Source organism: Barbus barbus, assembly GCF_936440315.1.
Source record: "Barbus barbus genome assembly, chromosome: 13".
Lineage (NCBI taxonomy): Eukaryota > Metazoa > Chordata > Actinopteri > Cypriniformes > Cyprinidae > Barbus > Barbus barbus.
The window spans coordinates 20,062,102-20,082,355 of NC_136741.1; the positions used below are offsets into that span (position 1 = coordinate 20,062,102).

Sequence of the window (20,254 nt, forward strand, 5' to 3'; positions counted from 1 at the left end):
AAAATGTAAAAAAATATATTTTTAAATGTAATTTATTCCTTTGATGGCAAAGCCTTCAGTGTCCTTCAAAAACCAATATAATATGCAGAGTTGCTGAAAGCTTGAGATTTTTTGTGGAAACCAGGACTCTCTGATGAACAGTTTAAAATAACAGCATTTATTAGAAAAAACATATCCTTTGTAATATTTTGCATGTCTCTTTCAATCATTTTAACTGAATAAAAGTATTTATTTGTTTATAATTCTCACTTACCCCAAAGTTTTGTGTATCATGAATTCCACAAAAATATTAAGCAGTTTAATAAAAATAACTAATTTTCAACATGTTTCTTGAGCACCAAATCAGCAAAAATAAATTATTTCTTAAGGATCATGTGACACTGATGTATGGAGTAATAGCTCCATACTTCTGAAAGTTCAGTTTTGCCATCACAGGAATAAATAATAATTTACTGTATTTATTATCAAATACATACAGCCTTGGTGGGCATATAAGACTTTCAAAAACATAAAACTATATTAAATATTACACTTTTTTTTTATTATAAAACTTTATAAAACTTTTGACTGGTACTGTACAGTAATGGTCTATGTTAAAAACAACAACAACAAACCATTTTTCATTCTCTCAGCCAGTGTATGTTGGGAGTGCATTACTTTCAAAAGGTCCCTCAAGTATTCCCGTACTGCACAGAGACATGCGGTAGTGTAGGTCCCTCAGTTTATGACCTTCATGCTAAAATATACTTCAGTAAGAGTGTGAACAGAGCAGATGATCTAGGTCACACTCAGACTGTAGTCAACATATGGAATTACTGGATGGTTGCCTCTGAAGCATTCATATGTGCTCCACACATTTACAGCATAATATATGATTAAACGGCCTGCTGTGTTTGAAATTGGTACCAGCCCTATGAGGCCATTCCTCAAATGTCACGAGTCATGGTGTTCACATTGAGTGATCCTGCAAGGAGGCAGATGAGAATAATTGAAGGGAACATGGGCAGACGGGGCACAACGGGGGAAGTAATAAGAGATTTGCCTCTAAAACTAGTCAGTGTGTGTATGCTAGTGGTATACTGCATTATGAAGCTGTCGTGACCTAATCATATAACTTGAGAAGACAAAGTAGGCAAACATTTCAGAATATGGATGGTTTTTAAAATATCAGACACTTCAGACTTTCAGACAGGACCATTTCAAGACTGGCACGCTATATATAGCAACTGTTAAAGTTTCTCATTTGTGTCACCCAAGTACTTTGGAATGTTTAAAATCATTTTACCAGCAACTCTAAGGAATTATAAAGGAAAGCTCATACTGCTGCAGCTTTCTAAATCATCTGCCATGCTTTATTCATACACTTTAAAGAGGGCATTATAACTTAAATAGTGTGTGTTAAAAGGAACACACTACTAAACGAACTGGGGTCAGTATTTTTTTAAGTAAAGACTATTACATTATTACAAAAAATTTTATGTGAAATAAATGCTGTTCTTTTGAACTTTTTTTCATAGAAAAAAATGTATCACGCTTCCCACAAAAATATTAAGCAGTCCAACTGTTTTCAACACTGACCATAAGAAATGTTTCTTGCACACCAAATCAGCATATTAAAATGATCTTGGGATACTAAAGAGTGGAGTAATGGCTGATTAAAGTTCAGCTTCCACAGGTCAATGGAATAAATTACATAAAAAAAATAATATATATATATATATATATATATATATATATATATATATATATATATATATATATTAAAATAGAAAAGTGTCATTTAAATTGTATCAAATGTCTTTCAGTATTTTTAATCAAATAAATGCTGCTTTTATTAGCATAAGAAACTTCTTTTGGTACCTACGGTACTCTTTTTTTTTTTTTTCTTTGACAATTTTCCTGAAGGGGTTTGGACCAGTTACTGTTTACTAGCCCTGAGATTCAGTTAATACGACTAAGAAGCATAAGCCTTAGAAAATTGGAATGAAATCAAGACACATTAAGATCTCCCACATGATCTAACCTCCGTTTCACTGAAAAAAGTGCATTTGCCACACCAACGCAAAGAAGATCCATCATGATTCTTTCCTAGTATATTTGTTTTAATGGCTTAATGCGAGGAATATTCCACATGGAATTCTGGAGAGAGAAAAAAACACTTTTGCCATCTTAGATGAACTCTTGGTACTTAATAGCACACAGTGTTTATTAATGTAACCTTGGTAACACTTTACAATAAGGTTTCATTTGTTAACATCAGTTGACATGAACTAACAATAAACAATACTTCTACAGCATTTATTTCATGTTAATTTCAAAATAATTAATTATTTTTTAAATCAAAAGCTGCATCACTTAACATTAATTAATGAACTCTGAACTAACACCAACAAACAATGAACAAATTTACTTATATTAATGTAAATTACAAATGTTAATAAATAAAATAAAAGCTATGATTGTTAATTTAGGGAAGTTAATTAACTCTAATGTTAACAAATGAGACCTTACTGTAAAGTGTTACCAGAACCTTTAAGTACTCTTGACTTTAAGATGCTGACTAAAATAAATAATTCTCTAATCTCATATTTGATATATTAGCATGCATATTACAAAAGAATACCTGGAACAGAATGGTGCTATGAAATTACAAGGTCATAGGTCAATTCCCAGGGAATGAATGGACTCGTAAAATGTATGTAAACATATACCGTAGGCCACTTTGGGTAAAAGTGTCTGACATATGCATGTGTATTAATAATAGTTATCTGAAATTTCACAAATGATGGTTGAATGGGAAAAATGTGCAGTGTAAAATATCAAAAGCCTGTAAAAACTTAATTAAGATGCTTTATATAATAGTAATAAATAGTCTCACAAGAACTTTGCATTAGTTTAACAAGACAATTAATTAGTCAAGACAAGTCAAAGAAATTCATAAATTAATGAACTAATTTGGTGGGATTCAGAAAAAGCAACAAGAGCTGCCATTACAAATATTTATTTCAAATTAATTCTGCAGATTATTGTGCTCAACTGCTATAAAATATTTTCTTCAGAAAAAAGGTTCTGTGAATAGTAAAGCAATTAAACGTCTTAGAAGCCAGTTTGATTAATTATATATTTTTTCATGTTAATAATATTTTGCAAGTATATATATATATATATATATATATATATATATATATATATAAATAAAGGTATAATTCTCATTGGGGCAATTAGTATACCACAGTTAGGAAAACTTAAAATAGTTTTGTCTAGTATTTAATAGAAGTCTGGTGTTTGGTTCAGAGATTCTTACCATAAACAGACTCTCAGTAACAAGCTAAAGTACTATTATTGAGAAAATATAATTTCAGAAAATCACACTAAAACATCTTTTTTTTATCTGATAACAGTATTTAAAGAGAAACCATTAGTGAATTAAGGACCTTCTTAAACACAACACCTCATAGTACAGAGGGCCAATAGTGCACACGAAGGCGGTAGCCCTTGTAAGACCTCTAAATGTAAAAATAGTAGGATTTAGCTGATTCCAAACCACAATACTGGCTCTTCAGTGCAACTTGGCAAAACGAATCAATTACACATTGCATTACGTCTTCTAGGTGCTTTAGTCAACATCATTCACATGCAATAGGTGAAGATCGCTTTTAAAGTAAAAACACGGCCTCGCACAGAGCCTGGTTACCTCATAAACAGCATGAGGCCCATATCAGGAAAAAGGAAATGAAAGTCAAAAATAGTGTCAGTGATTTTGAAATGAGGACACAGTGTGCTCTTTGAATTTAAATAGTGGAGCTCATAGCTACGCATGTATGCAAAAGCTACTCCATTTTTAGTTAAATTAACATTTGGGATGAATGCTGGATTTTACAGGTAAGTGTTTTGTTAATGTGCTGTGAAAACCACAGCAATAAAGAGTAAATCGCACTTTATATGCAAAGCTTTTATCTTTCTGCACTTTTTCCTGTGCCACATCGAGGATGCTTGAGCCATGTTTTAATATTTAAAGGGGTCAACCTTTTTCAGGATGGACAGAGATAAATGTAATTTGATATGATGCTTACACTTCAAAGATCATTCAAACATATTTTTTTATATTACAGCATATTATATTGAAGTTATACCAAATTTAATAAAAATGTAACAAAAGTTTATGTACAGTAGGTTTACTAAATGAACAGTCTCCATACACGCTTTGTTCTAAACAAACACTAACTCTAACATTAGCCAGTCTCTCATTATAGCAGAGAAGCTAAATGGCAACTTTAGACTGGAAGACAGATAGGTCATATCTAAAGGTCTTAATTAAATATCATAACACATCAATGTCAAAATTTGGTTACAAAAGGTAACCTATATTTTTAACAGTCTCCATATAAGTTTTGTTCTAGACATAAAGAAATCTTCAGATTGGAGGACAGAGAGCTCATATTTATATATTTACAATAAAACAGTATGCAAGTTAGAAATAAATTAATAGTTTTCCTATAAACTTTGTTCTGAACATAAACAAATCCTAACTCTAACCAGTGTCTTATTACATAATACAGCACATAAGCTAATGACAGCTTCATATAGATTGGAGGACAGATAAGTCATGCATTATCCAAAGGCCTCAATTAAATCTCATTGCACATCGGTGTTAAAATCTGGTTTCAATTTGTGGCCCTGTAAGTGAGAGCGTTCCAAGATCTGAGATCGTCACTTAACCAACCAAATAACCCGAAAATGACAGAGAAGGGCTCTTCAAACGTCACCTTTCAAGACAACTATATGCACTTTTGGTTATGCTGTTGAGCCTCCCTTCACTGCTCACTGCAATTAACTGTCAGGATTTTATCATAGGCTTCAAAAATGTTGGCAGTGAGAACTTCACAATCATGTTTTTCAAACTCTTGCACAGTTTAGAGATTTACTTCAGGATTAAATGACACTAACTTCCTCCAAACACTTCTACAGTGTAAAAAAAAAAGTGTAATTTTGATGAAGGCCTCAATAAAACAAAGATTATTGGAGAAGTATGTTTTAAAACAAAACACTATTTCTTCAAAAGTGTTATTTGCCATTTTTTGGTGAATTTTTTTTCAGTGTAGCTTAATATAATTGAGAGTAAGAGTGCGGCTTAATGTAATTCAGATCTGAAATTAGCACAACTACAATAGTGCAATTTATTTTGCATACTACGTACCACTGGAGGGATCTTATTTGCCAGGCTGATATTCACACGCCTGTAAATTTAGGTATGAAGAGAACATGTGTTTTTCATTTGAAACCTCTTTCATTCCTCCCTAAAGCAATGGTCATAGCATTGCAGATATTTTACTTTCATGGAAATGCATAAATCCAAATCAAATGGCAGTTCCAGCAAAATTAGAGCCAGGTGACAGCAAAAACAGATGCAAGTGCAACGACACATGTTACAGAATCATGAGGTTTTGTGTTGAGTAGATGTTTCCTACTTTTCTTGTAACCTATTTGGGGTAGCACAGGTGACTGAAAAACATCATTAAACAAAAGTGTCATACTGGACAAAATTGAATCATAATTAAAAGAATAAAGGGCCACAAACAAACTGAAGTTTGCTAATAATGGAGGTATTAAAATGATTTGAAAAACAAGTCATAAAATCTTGCTTGTTTAATCATAAAATATTGAAATATTCTTTGTGAGACAACACAGCTTTTTTTTAGACTGTTTTATACGGGGTAAAGCTATATGGTCCAGTGGGTCATAGTTCTGGTGAACTTCATCTGTGCACCTGCACAAAACACACTGGAATGTAACATATACTCTCTCCTGAGCTTTCTGACTTAAATTACACCTAAAAACCTTTTCCATTTCCTTTCTAAAAGCAACAGTTAGTTTACGAAGTGTTGCATGAATCATACTCAAAGCAAGCAGTGGGTGCTTTCTTCCTGAGACGTCAATTAATTACAGGCAACATCTGCTTGCTAGTTTTCATATATGTTTTCATTTCATGCAAAAATGCATACATTTTTTGGGGTGTTTGGCTTAGTGTTATGTTGGAATCATTATTATACTCTTATACCTTTTATTCTTTAATATTTTGAATTGTTTTTAGCTTTTTTTTTTAATTTAAAATGTTAAGTATTGAGATTTTGTTGTATGCATTTGTCATTTTTATTTAATTTCTTTCATTTTAAAACGAGTATAGGTAGTAGGTAGTATTTATAAAGTTTTAGCTTTTAGTTTTGGATCTGTTTTTAGTTGTTTTAATACTACAATTGATTGCTTCTGTTGTCGCTTTGTCGCTTTGGATAAAAGCGTATGCTAAATGACTAAATAATAATAATAATAATAATAAAACATCACAAAAATATGTAAATGCATTAATATGGTATTATACATTTTAGTACTAGGCCTGGGTTAAAATGCAGTATTCAGTGTTTTTCGATATGTATCATCAGTCTCTGTGCCATCTCTTTATCCACCAAGCGGTCTGAAAGATACTGAAGATATTGTCAGTATCATATGTCAATCATATGTTGATGTCTTGATAAGGTCATCACGGTGTAACGCCGGTAGTGAGGTCATATCCTACACACACCAGGTTGAGTTGCACTGTGGGAGGATATGCAGCGGCCCCAAAAGTATTTAAATCACATTTAAAAATGTCAAAACAAGTGACAAACAAATGAGATCATAAACCAATCTGTCTCAAGGTGATTCTTAGAGGATGTATGAAGTCGGATCATCTCAAGTTTACACAGGTGGTCCTAGCAAGCAACAACAGGTGTAAATTCATAATTTATGATGATTATACTAAGTCTAAATACTTGGCGCCATCATTTTGAACAGTATGTTTCATAAACAATTTTTAATTATTTACATTTTGTGAACTGTTTTGCTTAAAATGTGTGCTTATCAAAATATTACAAATATTATAAATTTTTTAAGAGAGGCTCGAGCTGTCCAAATACTTTTTAAAGATATTTAAGTCACTGTACTTTAATTTTTGTGTGTGCATGTATCACAGCCACCATTCAAACTTATTAGAATTAATAGGGAAAAGCATCCTCGTGTTAACTTATAGACAGCTTTCTAATACAAAAACTGTATTCTTAATCTGACAACTATGAAAGGGGCACGTTTTTAATTTTATAAAGTTGGGTAGAAAAGGAAAGGAAAGGAAAAAAAGTTCTGAGGAACAACAGGAGTAACTAATAGGCTACAATAATGTGTAATTTCCGAGCAAAATCAAGCATTTTGAGTACACTTTCGTGAAATGTAACAAGCTAGAACATATGACTACCTTGTTAAAAAGTCGATTCAGAACAGCTGGTTTGCAAACGTTCTCTGGATCAAGTCGCTCTGCTATCCGCTATTTTAGTCTGCCATGCAAACAGTGGCTGTCCTATGCAAGTTTGAACAAAAAGACAACGGAACGGAACAGCACTAATACACATTCATTCATCTTAACACCATTATAATCAGTAATATACATATTCTCTTGAATCCAACAAAGGAAATGATCGAACTTTCTTTAACAAAATAAAAGAAAACAAAAAACAAAAGAGACAGTATGCAAACTTACTGCGTGTTGCTATTTTCAAACCATTTGTCCAAGGATTTCTTAATTCCAAATAATGTGTGTGTAATCAGGAGGATAAAAACAAGGCTTTGTCTTTCTCTCCGAACCTCTCTTTCAGGTCTCACATTCAGGCACAGTAAGCTGATGTAAGACACCGCTGGATGAGGGGAAAAAGAGCGAGAGAGAGAGAGACTAGCATTCTAAGGATTCTTGGGAAAATGCCAAAGTCCCAGAATTCTTCGTGCCATGCAGAAGGTTTCAATTAAGTCAGACTCCTGTGGCCAATCAGAAAAGATTTGGAATATTCACTCTCTTTTTTTTACTGTCCAACATCATTTCGAAAAGGCAAAATTCAGGACAGCAAATATTAACTTTATAATGTCTTTCAGAATGTTCTGAACATTTTATGTGCATATGATCTTAACCACATGTTGGCTCTCACTACTGGTAGTTATTTAAAATTTATTGAAGGCGCAGTGAATTTTTCTTTCCATGTGTACGTTTCTTTGCATTTATTGTCCTGTATCCTGCTTATAAAAAGTATTAATTGAATAGTAGCTGATACCACAGCTAGATCTAGTTGTAACTCTGGAACTGTTCATCCATATTAAGTGTGACTAAAATACCAATTAAGTATTTTTTTTTTACCTTAAAAAAGTGATTGTTAGGTAGTTCTCAGTGACTTCTGTGAATTTAGTTTGCTTTCCCTTTAAATCCCTCCTCCGTCTCTATAGAGGAAAATCATTCTGCAAGATAATGAGAAAAGCAGTCTCAACTTTTTTTCACCATTAGCTTTGGCTAGAGACAGGATATTCAATTATAATTTATAGATGGAAAACTGATACAGAACTATTGTTATAGGGGGAAAAAAAGCAATAAAAATTTAAAACTTCTCCACTGATCTGAAGAAACACAAATCTGTACTCTGCCTAATTTGATTACCACTACAAATCAAAGAGTTTACCAAAATTAAAAGCCTAAGCAATGGTCCCTGAGTTACTTGTCATTATCCAAAACCACTAACAGTACATTATTTGCACTAACCATCTGCCTGGGTTTATGTACCTTCCTCAAGTACAGAAAAGTGGCAGGATACAAAGTGATCCAGACTGTGGATTGTCTATATTTGATCTTGAACAATGAACATTTGTGCAAGCAACCTAGTTTTATATCTTAGAGGCCTTCTATTAAATACATGATTGCAACACTGCACATTAATTTTCCAAGAACTTATTCTTTAATTTCTGAGCTTTGCTTATACAGGGATTGAGATTGATGGGCCTACAGTAGGTCAAGGCATATTTCTATTCATTTTTACTATAGCAATGAGAAAAACACTGTCCAGATTCAACCATGTGATTAGTATAAACAGATACACTTGAAAACATTTCTCTATTCAGCTTTTTTGTTGTATTGGTGTACAATGAAAACATCTCAGAATTCCTGGAGAACCAAATTAAGTGGCAGGAACTGATACTTTCATTGCCAATCGAAGGCAACACAAATCCAAGAATTCTGAGAAAATGTTTTCAACGTATTCAAAAAGGAAGAAAAAAAATACCATGCTTAAAAAAGATTTTGAAATATGTCTGTTTATAGTAATCACATGCTTGAAACCAGGAAGCATTTGTCTCTGCTTTAATGTGAATGCGAAAATTGCAGCAATTTTCTCAAATGTCAAATTATATGTAATGTAATTTTCCAAATTCTATGCATCTTGTGCAAATGTAAGTCAAGACATTCCTATAAACGGTAACTGAGAAAAGTATACAGAAATTAAGGTAAACAAACAATTAATCATTCATCATGATAAATTATTTTATACATGGACGTGCACAAACAAACATTGATGGTGCAGACAAAGGCTAATCGGAAAAGTGGGATAGGTAGAGAGTAAAAGAGAAGGTGTCTCAAAGTGCACACTTTCTGAAGCACCGTCAGTGGCAGCAACTGATTCCAACCAATCAGAACCTCTCCCATAAACCCTGTGCTGGAAAGTCTGATGCAATGTCACATTCCCACTCACTTTTTCTCATTGAAAACATACCTGTCCTAAACAGACATCCATAGAGAAGACCAAACTTTGTTTTACATGCATCTACATTTTCAAAGAGTGGAACAGATTAAGCAGAAATGCCTGAAATCTTTGCAGTGACCATTCATGCACTGTGTATCATTTGATACATCCATTTATAAATTAAAGTTCCAATTCTAGAAAAAAAAGCACTGCACATTGATATAAAAATAAGTCTTTGCAAAATAAATAGAGTCTAAAATGATTTGATTGTGATTAGCCTTCTGGCATCCTTGGTTCATTTTATTGCACAAGAATTTCACGGTTTCCTCCACCCTGGCAGGAAGTGAGATGAAGATGAAGAGATAAAGAGCCTTTGTTTTGGTTTCAAGTACAGCAGCAGCTGGCTCGAGGTTCACAGGCCGTTCTTCACAAGCTCGCGGACACCGTTCTCATCGATGACCAGAGTGGGCTGGAAAGCTTTTCCATTCACAAGATGCTCCAACCCCTTGGAAACAAGAAAGGCTATTCATTTTTTTAAACAGGAACTAGCAAGTAGAGTATGAGGCCTAAAATGTTTTCTTTTGTCCTTGCACCTAAACAATATATTAGATAAAAATACTCTGGGATTGATATTCAAATTAAAATAGGCCTTTGTGTCTCTTACCTCACCACCATAAGACACAAGAGGAGAGATCTCACATTTGATTGGCAGATCTGTTCCATCCTTCAGGCTGTGGCACCAAAAAGAGTTACAGATTTCTTTATGTATGGCATTGCCAGATCAAGCATTAATCATGTCATATATGATATTAAATGATTTTAGAGATTACATAAATTAAAAAAAAAATTAAGATTAAACTAACAAATTATATAAAAAATAAAAAGAGAAATTTTTGCTTCATTACTTCAGTAATCAAAATTAATTCCACTACAAATGATTCACCCATTAGATACACTTTAGATCACCACAATCAATGTATGCACAATCTGAATATTTTGAATACATTTAAATATTCATAATACAAAGTTCTGCCATTTTCTGTCATTTTGCAGTTGAGGAAAACTTGATTATAAGCACCTAAACCAGATTATGTGTTATAAGCAGCCTTGTTCCATTCAGCATGCCTGATGCCCATTTCCCAGCATGCATATTATTCTGCCCCGTTAGTAGCTGCTGTATGGGTCAGAGCCGGTTTAAAGACGCCAACCTTTACCACGGCCGCCTGGGATTGGACACCGTCTCCCACTGAGCTCTAACAGCTACACGGAATCTACTAAGAGCGAAGCCCCATCACCATGCACTACATACGACAGTGAGAATAGTTACTTCTGGCTGACTTCATGTGTGACTGTCCCTGCTGGTCCAGGTCTAGAAATGTTACACAGAAAATATAGTGTGGTTACACTGTAGCTGAAGATAAAGGGGAGTGAAACCGAACACAGGTGGGAAGGAAATTTGGGTTTAAAGAGATATTTCAGCTGGAAATGAAAATTCTGTTATCATTTACTCACCTTTATGTTGTTCCACACCTGTATGCTATTATTTTTGCAGTAGAACATAAAATGAGAATTTTCAAAGAGCTCTTTTCCATACATGACATAATTGCCGATAATAAATTATCAAATAAATAAACAAACAAATAAATAAAAGATTTATTTAAAACATAAAATAAAGAGCTGTGTGATGAGATTCCTTAGAAATTCTCATTTTGTGTTTCATGGAAAAAAATAATAGCATACAGTTTTGGGAAAGCACCAGGGTGAGTAATGACAGAATTTTAATTTTTGTGTGTATGTCTCACCTGGGTATAGCAGGTATAGGGGTTCCATTCTCATCAACGAAATGTCCTCCTGCATTTAAGATCCAGCGGTGATGCAGGGACATGAGGGCCTGACGGGCTGTAGTGGGGTTGTCCTTCCCATCTTGACTGTCTGCATTTTTCAATGGAGAAAACTCGTCTTCTCTCAGAACTTCATATACCACAAATGTTCTGCCACACACAAAAAATGTTTTAATAAGTTAGAACTAATTGAACAAGCCTGAAGCAAAGTTTGAAACAAAAAAACAACAGAGTATAAAATATATAGATTTTCTAATAATAGATTAATTAGTATCCAAAAATTATCTTCTTGTTTTGTATATGATTAGCCTTAATTATATTCTTTAAGAGATTTTGGAGGCTCCCTGGGTCTTTGTTTTAAGCATAAGAATTTATATCTCATAAAAGTGTGTGCCAGAGCAAGGGTTTCATTCAAAACTTTGACATTTTGAGAACTTTTTTCATTTTGCAAAGGAATTTTAGAATGGCATGAGTACACTGCACTGTCTACACACTGTGCACATTGTATAAAACCTGTAAAATACCTAAAACACCTATAAAACAGGTGTAAATGAGGACCCTTCCTGCCAATAGCACGCATACTAAAAACAGGAATGGAAAAAAGTCCGGACACTAACTTGGCAAACTGGAATATGTCGAAGACAAATTTTTCCATCTTAATCCCATTGGGTTTGTCGGGTCTGATTAGCTGTCCTTGTGTGTTCACGTAGGGAATTTTCTTCTGTGCCACATGGTGTTGCAACTGTGGCTCGTGAGTCCTAAAAGTAAGATATAGCGGTATAAAGACAGAGCAATGGACAGGCAGACGGTAACAGACAGAAAAGTGAAGCATGTTCTTTCAGTTAAAATTTCATAAAAATGACAATAAGAGAACACGTCTGGCAAAGTCATCTGTGTTTAAAATACCAGACACTCAAAAACTGCAGATGTTCCTCTTCTGACTTTACCTCATTCTCAGCACACATTAAAGTCAGCTCCATCCTGTCTAGTATTTACAAGATGGCAAACCTTATTGGAAATAGCTCATAGAAATAGCTGTACTGTTTAATATGTTACGGCATTGCCTAGCGACAAAATGTCATTAAACAGCTCCTAAAGCTGTGATTCAGAGATGAGTAATCAAAAATTAACCTACATACTTTACCAAAAATAAATGTAAAATATTAATTGAAAACTACTGTGACATTAACAGCTGACTCATACAATGCATGAAGCACTCTCTGAAGATCGACTAACCTCACGATCTCTTTGAGGAATGTGAGGGTGAAGAAGTGATTAGCTATGTTGCCGGCATTGAACATAAGTCGTCCATCGGCGCTTCGCTTCTCTGCTGTTGCCAAGGTAATCTCGCTGTACTCCACTACTTGATAACGCCCATCCACCTTACAGACCACGCCCACTGCCTCTGTTGGATTGGTCTTCTCCACAACCTGCCAATCAGAATCAGTAGATGAATGTTTGGAAACAGCACAACATTAATGCGTTTCATTTTTGTCAGTATCAATATATTCAAAACTTTCCTGCACAAGCAATACCACACAGATTCACTTAGGTCATGTCCCACTTTTTTTTCTGATTATTTTTAAGATAATTTCTATGTAGATCATCTGGTGCTCACTGTAAAATGTCTAGTACCAGTATCACTTTAATAACAATATTAATTACATTACTGTTAAATATAATCTAAATGCACTTTCTATTCAAAGAATCATGGAGAAAAAAAAAGGCTTTCACAAAAATATTAAGCAGGACAACCAGTTTCAACTGTGATAATAATAGCAAATGTTTCTGAAGAATCATGTGACCCTGAAGACTGGAGTAATGGCTGCTGAAAATGTAGCTTTGCCATCAGGAATAAATATTAAAATGTATAAAAAAAACCTGCAATATTTCACAAAATCACTTATTTTACTGCACTGACGAGTTTAAGAATATTCAAAAACAAACAAACAAACAAAAAAACAACTTACCAATCACAAACTTTTAGTTAGATTTGATGTTTAAATTAACTTCTTAGCTTATTTCATGTGATTTACTTTTATAGACATAAGTAGTTAGGATTACACAATAGCTGAAAAAACAATTTACCAAAACAAACCCTGTAAACTCTTGTTAATGATTTAATTTGATTTAGTTTGTGTTGAGTTTATCAGATGTCATAAAAATTGTATCACGTCAACTGATAACAATTTTCAAGTACATCAAGTACTAAGCCCAAGACTAAAACCATTTGTTAAAGAAGTCTTTTTAACATTTAAAGGAATTTAGGTTGAAAAAACAAATCTATCAATTCTGAAATGTAATTTCTGTATAAGTACTAAACTAGTTGCTGTGTTTAAATGGTCCACACACCCTGTGTGCTGTGTTTGCCTGAGGTCTGTGCTAAATTACAGCAGAGGCAAAAGCAGAAAACCCTTTCCATTCATCTGAGTAACAAATTACAAACTTCTTGGTTGATGACGGGTTAGCACTGGGGGGAGGCATCGATCTGAAGCCACTTTAAGTGCATGCTTCAGAAATTATGAGGGGTGGGTGGGTCCAAATATTCTTACCATCGTCCCCTTGTCACGCAGGAACTGTTTAATTGCTAGCAGCTTCAGAGAGCCCAGTATTCAAAACCAGCTGTTGAGTATTAATGTTTGAACCAAATGTCACATGCAAACACTTTCATGAATCACATTTTGTATGCTAATGATTCAGTTTGAGACTCAAAATACGCTTTTTGTTCACACTGTGAATTAGAAAACCAAGCCCTAACTTAAAAAAAACAAAATCCCATTTATAAAGAACAGAAAGAAAGAATCAGAATCAAAGCAGAACACTTGTGTCAAACATTAGATACTATTGTCATCACATCAGTAACCGGTCACACAAGAAAAACATGTTGAGTTTCACTTTTGCGTAAATGGTTACTCCAGGAACATACCCACTGTGCATCATTTCATAATAATTGTCACAGATATACATTTATCATTTTGTATTGGGTATCTGCAAAACATCATTCCTTCATTTTTCATGTAAACAGGAATGCATGCAAGCAGGTTCAACCTAGTCATTTGCTTTCCTTTGCATCATAATAACCACTATAATACGTCAAAAACTGAGGCTACACTGAGAATAATGGCTAAATTAATTGGTATCCTGCATCACCAGGCTGGTTATATAAGAGGTTTAAAGGCAATTTAGCTCCTGACTGGAGACTATTTAAAATGTCCAGAATAACCACTGTTCCTTGTAAAACTATTTCCCCCCTTCTTGCTGTTGTGTACGCAGACTGCAAAAGCACATGTGAACAAGTTACCTGAATTTACATCATAAGAAACCACAATTAATTGCTGTAGGATGTGCGGCTAAGCACAGGGTCCCATCAAAACATTTCTAAAGTAAACATCATTAAACAAAAATTTTAACAGTTGTAAAAAGTAAAAAAAAATTGTGGTCGGTAAGTTTAAAAAAAAAAATTTGTATGATTTATGTGATCAAAAATACAGTGAAAAGAGTAATATTGTGAAATACTATTTCAATTTACAACTATTTTAATGTGTTTTAAAAAGTCATTTATTCCTGCAATAGGAAAATCTTTAATGAATTTTCATCAGGCATTTCAGTCTCCAGTGATTTGGTGCCCAGAAAAAAATCCTTATTATTATCAATGTTAAAATCAGTTTGTGCTGAATTTTTGTGGAAACTGATATATATATATATTTTCAGGATTTTTGATGAATAGAAAGTTCAAAAGAACAGCAATTATTTCATACAGGAATCTTTTGTTACATTATGTCGTTACTGTCACTTTTGATCAATTTAATGTGTCCTTGCTAAATAAAATTATATCTAATTTCTTAAAAAAAATAAAAAAATAAAAACAGACCCAAAACATGTTTGAATGGGGTATATGTCGAACATCACCTGACCAAACTCAGAAAAAGGTCTCATTGCATCCACTTGTTGGAGAAATTGGTAACAGCCATATTAAATAATGGCAATATCTAATGACTTTTAAGGTAATCGGTTAAGATAGCTAGTTGTTTTAATTGCTACCATTTTATTGAATTTTAATATCTAAATGTTAGTGAAAGGATAAAAAATAAAAAGAAAGCTATCAATCCAAATTGATATATAGATATCAATCCACATTTATGGATGACCATCTTTGATATCTAATTTGAAGGCATCTTGAGTAAAACAGCTCCATATTTAACAAAAATACGGGACCCGTTTTACAGATTACGTTAATCTGTTGTGCATAACCACCATAGTGTAATTTCCTGCATATACTGTTGTTTTGTTTTTTTCTTGAGTAGCTGCTCCATCTAGTGGACTAACATAATAGGCTTTGTTTTAAATGTGACAATTCTATAATACATCACTAGGAAATAGCCAAGCCAGGGAATTGACCACAAATACAGATATATAAAAACAAAAGTTGTTTAGATAAGGTGCACGAGCTTAATGATGATAAACCTCTAAGCTTGTGGATTTATGAGCAAATTTGTAATAGAACTGTATTTGCATAAAGCTTTTTGCATTATGTATAGAAGAGGAAACACCTGCAAGGTATGTTAAGGACTGACCTTTGCACCACAATCGGCTCCTTTCAGTGTACAGAAGCCAATGAAAGCAGGGTCGGCCACTTTCACAAGAATGTTGTCTACACAGTAGACATGGATGTAGGAGATTCCTCTCATCTCAATGTCCTTCACAATGTTCTGTGTCCCCAGAGCTCTGTACAGGCCCCCGTTTCCATCTGAATGTGAAGATTCACAGAAAATATACAAGTTCTGAATATTCACATGAGTATTTCTAATTATGAATGTTAGCAAGCTGTTCAGTCATGATATCATGCTGTAGGCTAACTGCAAGGCTAATTAACCTGGAGTTTCTTTGGGATATTTTTAATGGGCTTTAGAAAAGTGTTTTTTAATTAAAATAAGGTCTGTGGTTCAGATTACTTGAAGAGGCTTTGATGTTTCCTTCAGCAACATGCAATATAGGCATACCTCATATGTGAAGTTGCTTAAAGTTGTCTATACAACTAGAGACAATAACCTTGCTCTAAAAACTTACCTGGTGCCATGGACAATTTGCCTTTACCCTCTAGAATAATCTTCCCATTAAAGTCCACAGCGGGAAGCATGCCTTGCTGAAAGAAAAACACATTCTCTTCCTTCAGGCCGAAGTATTTGTGTTGCATGAAAAAATCTTTGGTCATGTCCATTGTTCTGCCACTTGTCATAATGTACCTGATGAATCAAAACATTGATCATGTGATTGCAAGACCAATCTCTTGACAGAATCTTAGCTTTAAGTGTAAAGGCCATTGCAAACCGAGTCCAAAACTTTTCCTCTGCAATATTCGCACGTTGACAAATAAATACGACCTCACGTTGTGTCAATCACGTTTGCACACTGCTCTCGAAACTTTCGTCCGTCACAAACCCCCCCCAAAAAATCAGACCAGGTTCCATTTTCTGCGTTTTCGCATCCGTACCAAGCATTTTGACAGGAAATGATGACAAATACGAAAAACGCATATGAAAATTTCCGACTCAGTGTGCAAGGACCTTAAGTCTATTATTTTTGAAAGGAGTCTTCCTCACCAAGGCTATATTTATTTGATTTATTTGAATATTTTAAAATGTAATTTACCCCTGTGATCTGAATTTCCAACTGCTATTACTCCAGTCTTAAGTGTCACAATCAGAAATTATTTCAATATGCTGATTTTGTGCTCAATAATAATTTCTTAACATTATCACAGCTGAAAACAGTTATGCTGCTTAATATTTTTGTGGAAACCACGATACATCATTTTGCAGGATGCTTTCATCAAGTTTAAAAGAACAGCATTTATTTGAAATAGAATTTCATAAATAAGTTTCTACTGTCACTTTTGTTCAACTTAATACATTAATTTATTTTCTAAAAAACATATTTGTGGTAAATTACTTTTAAAATATATGATGGTGTTAGCATGTTTTCTGGACATAGTAAATTCTGGATGCTAAAATGATGGTGTTCTTTAAAGTATATTGTCATATTACTATGACGATTATACATGGATCTAGTTATCTGTCTTTAAATAATGAGCTATGATTAGGGCTGATCATTAGGGCAATCATGTGTCAGGTGTCAAAGATCAATTCTGTCGGGCAGAGATTGGCTCTAAAATTATTTTTCTCTGGAGGCCTGACCTAGTTCCTCAGGACGACATGCTGGTTATGTCAACCTGATTTCACACTGACTAAACCATGTAATGACATTCATAGCAGGGATTTCACTTGCATTACAGTAAGTGGGGAGAAACTTCCTTAAAATCAAAACATGTTTGGTAATCCAAGTAATTAGATTGAACAATCATTGACTCAAACTACTTCCTTGGGAATTTGGAAATGGTTGTCTATGGCTTCAAATGTAAGTGCACTGTAACAGAATACATTTGAATTGTGCTTAATGATAATCTTACCATGGAATACAGCACTTCCTTGAGTGCTGTTTTTCAGCGAGCTGTTCCAGTCTTCTGATGCGTTCGGCCTGGGTCTGAAAGAGGGTTTTGTGAGAGGGGAGGCACACGTCATACATGCCTTTTGGATATGACACACCCAGCCGTGTCCCTTGCCCTCCAGCCAATAGAAGAACCGCCACTTTGCTCTCTGATATACAGCGAAGGCCTATGTGGAATGATGGGAGGTTAGGTCACTTTAGCAAACAGGTGTTAATACTATGCCATACAATTCAAGTAATAAACAAATATAGGTCATTGCTCCCATTACATGAGTGCTTAAAGTGAAATATGCTACATTAATGTACAAATGAAAATCAACTATGGCGAGAAAAGAGACGGATGCTGTAGGTTAAAATGTCTGGTTTCTTAAGCAACAGTTTGTGTTTAATTATTTGCAGATAACAAGGGAGATTATCATTTTAGCATTATCACTTTTATGAGGCCTGGTTTATCTAACATAAATTACTGTTATGCTAGATGTTACATCACCCACACACAGCCTTGAATATGCTAAAATATGACTTATGTGATTTAAAAAAACAAACAAAAAAACTTGAATTAAATAAAAAAAAAAAATGAACTGAACTAAGATGACACATAAAAGTCATTGGGTATCATAGTAATGTGGTCTGATTAAAGATGATGTGATGCTGAATGAGCTCAACATGACTTCAGCAAAGCAATTACGTCAAATCAAATCAGAACCAGATGTTTTCAAACCGTTTTGAAGCATCCTCGCCCAAAAATGGAGTACTGGGACAAAATAGTGTTTATTCAAATTTGAAGCCTATTGTTATTTCAATAACCGAGTGCCTTTTTAGACAGACTCTGGGCAGAAATCCTAAGCTGTTGATTTCGTATATGTCTCTTGGGGGTCATGATTTGTCTAAGAATGGTTCTCTGGGGTTCATTTGGGTGGAGAAGACATTGCATCACTCATTATGTTTTGTTGTGCAATATTTCTTAGCAACATTTTTTTCTGCTCAACAAAGATTTAAAAGAATTACTATCACATTTGGGTTATATTATTAAATGAAACATAAGTTGTTAAGCTTTCACAGTTGTTTAAAATAGCCTTTTATACAAATTCCTCTGCCTGTCTGCTTGGTCAGACTGGGAAACCAACTGGCTGACCAGCTAAACTCCAGCTTGGCCAGTTTGGGATGGCACTTAATGCAGAATAATGTGTGAGATGGACCAGGAGTGCTGTGAAACATTAAACTATCTGAACTCACCCTCTTCTTCCCATTCTTTGAGACGTTCATGATCGCGTGTTACGCTTCCCAAAACTTCTCGGGGCACCGGCTCCATTCTGGTGTCCACCTTCTCCCGTGAGTTCTGCCCAGACGTCTTCATGGCAGTTTTAAAGAAGTTATTGATCTCCATGAAGTTTAGGCTCTCCAAATCAACAATCATTTCAGCTTGTTCCTCAGGGCTTAGCTGGTCCCTATATTGGAGAACATGAGACTGTCCAGCTTCAGCGAGTCTTTCAGCCAGTTTGGCGGTGTCCATGGTCTTTCCTTTAGATCTGGATCAGTCAGTGATGGAACAGAGGCAGAAGCAAAGTGACACTGATTATCTAAGAGTCTCACAAACAGATCTACCTGTCTTATCCCACCCATAAATTGATAACTCTGTGTACGTGCTCAGTCGAATAAACACGAGGTTGGCTAAGTCTAAGGTCAGGTGTGATCTTTACCTCTCCTCAAAGATCAATATAATTTTTGATTGGCTGGAAGACAATACAGACCATTTCTGGTCATTTGAAAGCCTACTGGACAGTAACTCCATTCCAACTCTCTTATACAATACATCTTGTGCCTACATGTTCAACATTAATGAATGAAAACACCTGGTTTATTGACAACAAGGTATCAATATTTATCATAGCCATTCATGAAAAGAAACATAGTCTTTAGATGTAAAAACCCGTAAGAATTACCCATATCTAGCCCATATTTGCCCTCAAACTCAAATCGATAGACTGGTAAAACTGTCTTTGATTAGAGTTGCGTGGCGGTACTGTAGCCTGCACCCCATCCTTGACAACAGTACAGCTCTCTGCCGAGCCAAACCTTGCCGAATGTTTCTGAATTTAACAACATCATAACATTCTTACCTTTCGAGCAGCTGTTGACCACTTAATACGTCCCTCTCACTTCAGTAGGACTAAAGACACGGCTACATCTCCTGAGAGCACCGCCTTCACTGTTTGAGATCCTCCTCCGACATCCGTCATAGACACACACGGAAACACCAAACCGAAACCTCTTCAGCAAGCTCCACCTCCTTCGGACAAATGGGCGGGTCTAACTGCCTCTCTGCGAGCC

General features: G+C 34.6%; 2 protein-coding genes across 7 annotated transcripts in view; both read right to left on the bottom strand.

Moving 5' to 3' along the window:
* Positions 1–7,791, bottom strand: part of LOC306878858 (discoidin domain-containing receptor 2-like) — a 30,581-nt gene extending 22,790 nt beyond the window's left edge. The window contains exons 1-2 of one of the 4 annotated variants that reach the window (XM_079431428.1): positions 7,565–7,791; positions 7,283–7,384 (exon numbers count right to left, since the gene is read on the bottom strand). The gene's annotated coding sequence lies outside the window, so the exon portion shown is untranslated. The remainder of the gene's footprint in view (positions 1–7,282; positions 7,385–7,564) is intronic. The other 3 variants (XM_079431429.1, XM_079431427.1, XM_079431430.1) reach the window with 3 other exon arrangements.
* A 992-nt stretch (positions 7,792–8,783) lies between these two features.
* Positions 8,784–20,167, bottom strand: LOC306879291 (UDP-N-acetylhexosamine pyrophosphorylase-like). 3 transcript variants are annotated; one of them, XM_079432112.1, is made up of 11 exons: positions 20,044–20,163; positions 19,160–19,452; positions 17,886–18,090; positions 16,487–16,662; positions 15,994–16,166; positions 12,656–12,849; positions 12,037–12,177; positions 11,381–11,569; positions 10,917–10,947; positions 10,243–10,309; positions 8,784–10,083 (listed from the first exon to the last, which is right to left on the bottom strand). In XM_079432112.1, the coding sequence occupies exons 2-10, from the start codon at positions 19,434–19,436 to the stop codon at positions 10,274–10,276; spliced, it is 1,422 nt and encodes a 473-aa protein (XP_079288238.1). In that variant the 5' UTR covers positions 19,437–19,452; positions 20,044–20,163; the 3' UTR covers positions 8,784–10,083; positions 10,243–10,273. The 3 variants fall into 3 exon arrangements, with proteins under 3 accessions (XP_079288238.1, XP_079288236.1, XP_079288237.1); XM_079432110.1 differs by having other exon boundaries at positions 10,906–10,947; XM_079432111.1 differs by lacking the exon at positions 10,917–10,947 and having other exon boundaries at positions 20,044–20,167.
* Positions 20,168–20,254: the final 87 nt, after the last annotated feature.